Source organism: Erythrolamprus reginae, chromosome 3, assembly GCF_031021105.1.
Source record: "Erythrolamprus reginae isolate rEryReg1 chromosome 3, rEryReg1.hap1, whole genome shotgun sequence".
Classification (NCBI taxonomy): domain Eukaryota; kingdom Metazoa; phylum Chordata; class Lepidosauria; order Squamata; family Dipsadidae; genus Erythrolamprus; species Erythrolamprus reginae.
Genome location: NC_091952.1, coordinates 198,601,513 through 198,606,959, shown reverse-complemented (window position 1 = coordinate 198,606,959; position 5,447 = coordinate 198,601,513). Strand labels below are relative to the sequence as shown.

The 5,447-nt window shown below is 35.6% G+C and overlaps 1 protein-coding gene across 1 annotated transcript; it reads left to right on the top strand.

Annotated features, from left to right (window-relative positions):
- Positions 1–591: 591 nt before the first annotated feature.
- On the top strand, positions 592–1,488 carry LRRC30 (leucine rich repeat containing 30). The gene has a single exon (XM_070749144.1). The coding sequence runs from the start codon at positions 592–594 to the stop codon at positions 1,486–1,488; it is 897 nt and encodes a 298-aa protein (XP_070605245.1).
- Positions 1,489–5,447: the final 3,959 nt, after the last annotated feature.

The window sequence follows — 5,447 nt, the reverse complement described above, 5'->3', positions numbered from 1 at the left end:
CAAAATAAGAACACCATGAAAGAATTTAGAGCCATTACAATTTGGACTCCACATCAAAGTTACTAGGAAAGTCATTCCTCAACTGAATAAACATTGGGGGGGGGGGGCAGAGATTATCCTCTATCCATGGTTTTTTTTTATAGTTACTCTTCCTAACTGTCTTGCCGCTACCTCATACACCAAATATTCAAGAAAGCTGACATGGTAAAGTTATATACAGCATTGAAATGACCTCTTTGCAATGAGGATGCTTATCTATCCAATAAAGCCCTAGACAAAATGACAGTGACAGCTGCCTGGCAGCATTCACTTTGAATGGAACAGGATTGTCAGTATCAAGCATGTCATGATAGCATATAGCATCAAGACAAACATCTCAAACCCATTTTGGAAAAGGGGATATTATTTTCTTGGTTGCAGAAGTAATTTAGGATGCAAAGGGTTTTTTTTCTTCTTATGGGATCCATACCTTTTTGGCTTGCTCTTGTTACAGGAGTCTTCTGAAACCTCAGCGATTTAACCTGATGTGTTAATTGTTGGCTGCTACAAAACAAAATTTGGGTCAGCAGAAGCAGCAAAGGAGAGAAAAATATGGGGGGAAAGAACTCCAAGGATCAAGGAGAAGAAAACGCAATGCCACTAAAGAGAAGTCAGAAGCTACCTCTTTGGGAAGAAACTCTTATCTCTGGAAAAGATCCCAAAACACTGTTAAAGCGCGGGCTGCAGTATGTCAGCCTGAACCTCATCATGAAAGGAATGATAAGGACACCTAACTTTTTATGGGGACTACCACAAGTACAGAAATTGAATCTTTCACACAACCAATTGGTGGCCCTTCCTCCTGCTTTGGGGAAACTTAACCAGCTGGTGGTCCTGAACTTGTGTGGGAACCGCATAAAGTCCCTGCCTAAAGAGATTGGACTGCTTAGGAATCTGAAAGTTTTGTTTGCCAATATGAATTGCTTGAGTGAAGTCCCATTGGAGCTTGGACACTGTAAGAACTTGGAAATTTTGAGCCTATCGCACAATTACATCTCTTGGCTCCCTTCTAGCATTGCAGAACTGGTCAATTTAAGGAAGCTGAACCTGAGCAACAATTGGTTTGTTTATATTCCCATGAGTGTGTTTGCTTTGAGAAATTTGGATTTTTTGCACTTAGGCTGCAACAAACTTGAAAACATTGGAGACAGCATCCAGTTTCTAAGCAAATTGCAGATCCTGATTGCTGACTCTAACAACATTCATGCATTGCCAAAGTCTATCTGCTCAATCAGTACTCTCGAATTGCTAAATGTTGATTACAACACTATACAAGCCCTTCCGTATGAACTTTATTTGCTGAATCGATTGCCCAAAATTGCTTGGAATCCTCTGAGTAAGGGGCTCCATATTGTGCACAATCCTTTGTCAAAGCCATTGCCACAAATTATAGATGGAGGAATAAATTCACTGTACAAATACCTTAAGGAAAAAAATCAGCTTGCATAAATATATATCTTGGTTTGGAACAGATCTGATAGTGCCTCAATTCTGCCATATATGTTTTTTCTGGTCAATGGCTTGTAATATATGAAACAGATACAGTATTGGGATACAGTTATGATTGGTTTCCCCCCCCCCCCATGGAAACAGATACACTGTCTATGGAATAATATTTTTTTCTAAATTAAATGTATCCTTTGAATACTGATGTAGGAATCATAATAACTCTCTCCAATAATTTAAATATTTATTTGTATTTAATTATCAATGAAAATAATAGCAACAGGATTTAAAATGGTTTTTCTTCTTTTGTAAGGCTTCACTGGTGTTATTTTAAAGGGCATGAACTGAGTTGTTGTGCAGTTGTGATTCTAACTCTTATTCAATATGTTATGAATACAAGTCATATATATATGCTATTGACTGAAACACCAAAACCTAGACAATGAACTGGTATTTTAGGAAGCTTTTACTAGTATATACTATAGTCACGGAGTAATTATTATTATTATATCACCTGTCATGGTTTATGCTTATTCTATTCTTCTAGTTCATTAGAGAACCAGCTTCCAAAAATCATGATAGGATTCAGTTTGCTACTAATGAGATAAATGTCCATATTCGAAACTACTAAGAATTCCAAAAAGTTTTAAAACTCAGTACAACAGAAATTGGCAGGATGAGAGAAACAGTAAGAAACACCACAGAAATGTGTTGTATTGCGAATACTAGGTGGAATCCACACTTAGTTGCATGAGATTTGATAAGAGGGGTCATTCTTCTAAGTAACTATTACATGATTGTGATGCAGCTTATAGTATTGAAAACCAACTGCATTTGTTTTCACACAATCCTTCCAAAAATGTTTAGAAATATGAGCTGCAAAATACTTTATCTATCTATCTATCTATCTATCTATCTATCTATCTATCTATCATCTATCTATCTATCATCCATCATCCATCCATCCATCCATCCATCTATCTATCTAATCTGTCTATCTATCTCTATCTATTCATCCATCCATCCATCCCTATCTCTATCTCTATCTCTATCTCTATCTCTATCATCTCTATCTCTATCTCTATCTCTATCTCTATCTCTATCTCTATCTCTATCTCTATCTATCTATCTATCTATCTATCTATCTATCTATCTATCTATCTATCTATCTATCTATCTATCTATCTATCTATTAAATTTGTATGCCACCCAACTCCTGAAGGACTCTTGGCAGCTACACTTTTCCTAGTACAAAGCCCACCATTGTTCTTTGCCTTCATTTTCCTTAATTGTGGTGTGATCTGTGCATAAAAACATGACCCAGGATGAGTCAGAGAGACGTCAAAGTGCTAGAGTCCTTTTTATTCTTTAAGCCTGGACACCTGTAATATAGTTCTTGTATTATACAAACTGTTTTAGGGAGGTATTTTGTGGCAGCATCAAGAATACTGTAAATAATTACCCAGCCTAATTCTTTCATTCTTTCAAAGTAGTCATTCCCACACCCAGACATCTAAGTAAGGAAGATTAAGAAGGAGTAATTTAGTTGTGAATCTATTTCTGTTGGAAATTAATCTACCTGGGAAGACTGTGGATATGAATATAGTAAAAGCTATGGTAATCATGTGGCGTTCTCTGTACATTGTATCATCATTCTAAGAAAATGCAATGTACTCTTCAAGTATTTCCATTTTTATTCCACTTTACAGAGAAATAAGTTTTTCTCACAGTTGTGCTTTTCTCACCTGTAGCCATTACAGAATAACCTCCCAAGGGTTGACATTAAAGTTGAAATCCTGACAGCTTTTAAAAATAAAATAAAATAAAACTTTACTTCGAAAACAAAACTCTGTAACTGTGAAATGCACTTTCAAAAACTAGTGTTAGCAGTTTTAGCAATTTCCCTGTGTGAGATGCAGAGCAAAGGATACTGGCAGATAATTTGGGACTAACAGCATATTCAAACGTAAGCAGCTGCCTAGTTTGTAGAGTGTGTAAAATTGATTTGTATCTCACCTGGAGTTATATGTGTAAGAAAATTAATTCTAAATATGCATATTGAATTCTGTGGGTGCTATTAAAAAAAAGCGAAGGCATGCAACAGGTATAATAGTAACCTTTGGCTAATATCTGGAGATTAAAAAATAAGCCATCAACAGGTTAGATATCAAAGGACATTCACTTCTGAATAGGTTATATTATTATTAAAGTGATAAGTTGCTTAATGAAACAAAATAAACTCTGTATTTTGTGATTCACTTAAGAACCATGATAAAATTAAGACATTTCAGTTCTATTGGTTGCAAAGTAAAATATATTACTGGGTACACAGCTGAAGTTTAAAAACATCTGCTTTCAGTAGGAACCTGATTTTTGCTTTACCCTTTTTATTAAAACATGGGTGTCTTGCAGCTTTGGATGCAGAGGAAACACTGAAATAAATACACAAAGTGATAGAACTGTATTGATACTTGATTTGGAGATTTGATTCAAAATTGATTTGATAGATTCAAATGTTCAGATTGAATTGAATATTCAGAATTAATCCTGATGCAGTTTGAAAATTTCACAGGTTTATATATATGTGTGTGTGTGTGTGTGTGTGTGTGTGTGTGTGTTTGTAGATTTTCACGGGTACAGGTATGATGGTCTTGGTATATTCGGGTTTCTTCCCGTGTAGGATTTGGAAATTTCTGGCGACGTTTCGACGAGGTCCCACTCGTCATCTTCAGGCTGGTGTTTCTGTCCTTGTTCTGGGGCGAACACAGCGAGACCTGAGCTGCCTTCCTTCTATAAATACTGGTGGCTGGGAAGAAAGGAAGCTCAGGTCTCGCTGTGTTCGCCCCAGAACAAGGACAGAAACACCAGCCTGAAGATGACGAGTGGGACCTCGTCGAAACATCGCCAGAAATTTCCAAATCCTACACGGGAAGAAACCCGAATATACCAAGACCATCATACCTATACTCGTGAAAATCTATGAAAACATATATACATATTTTTCCACCTATGTACAGTGAAGGGCTACCAACATTTTTACTACCACACTGTGGGCATGGCTTATGCAGAACACCCTGCATTTTATTTCAACATCTTTCATACAAATCTAATAAATTATTATTATTATTATTATTATTGTTGTTGTTGTTATTATTAATCATTATTCTATTATATGTCATAATTGCGAGTAATTTGAAGACTAACGAATAAGTGATCTTATTTAAAACAAATATTGAAATGTTGGGTCTTTTAAGCAGTTGTGAACTGTGTGCATGAGTTAGCATTTAATAGTCTAAATTCTTGTGATATATGCCACTTCTGTGGGAGGAAATATCTATGCATCAGTAAATAAGAATTAGATCATTGCAATTAGTTTTGAGGTTAGTCACATTTCAGTTTGTATAGATGTTTAAGTTCTGTTTCACAAGATAAAAACCAGCAGATTGTATAAGGGAAACATATCCAGATGGAAAATGAACATTAATAAAAATCAAAACTTGTTGGAGGCATAGGGAGGAAAAGAGAATATAAAATAGAACAATTGAAAGCAGTGGTGATACTGAAAATGATAGCAATTCTCTTGTCTTAATACAATTATAAGGTCTGGATGAGCCAGTTGATCTACTTTACCCCTGGAAGGCAGAATTAATTTTCTTCAGGGAAAAAAGTGACATATTTTGTCTCTGTGATGCACCTGCTTCACCTCCTCCTCGTTTTTCTTTCTTTTGTAGTACTTTCAAAAACTTTAAAGACGTTTTTGCAAACACTAAAGAAAGATGAGAAACAAAGCAACATGGAAATGTTATTTGCTTTTGGAAGAAAAGTGGTTACCTTGGTTCATGGAACAGTTTTAAGGGGGTGATGGATTTGAATTGCAAAACAGCCCTCAAAACCTTTAAACCCATTTAACTAGGATGAACATTACATCATTTTTCTGGCCAATTTCTATTGGAAATACATAT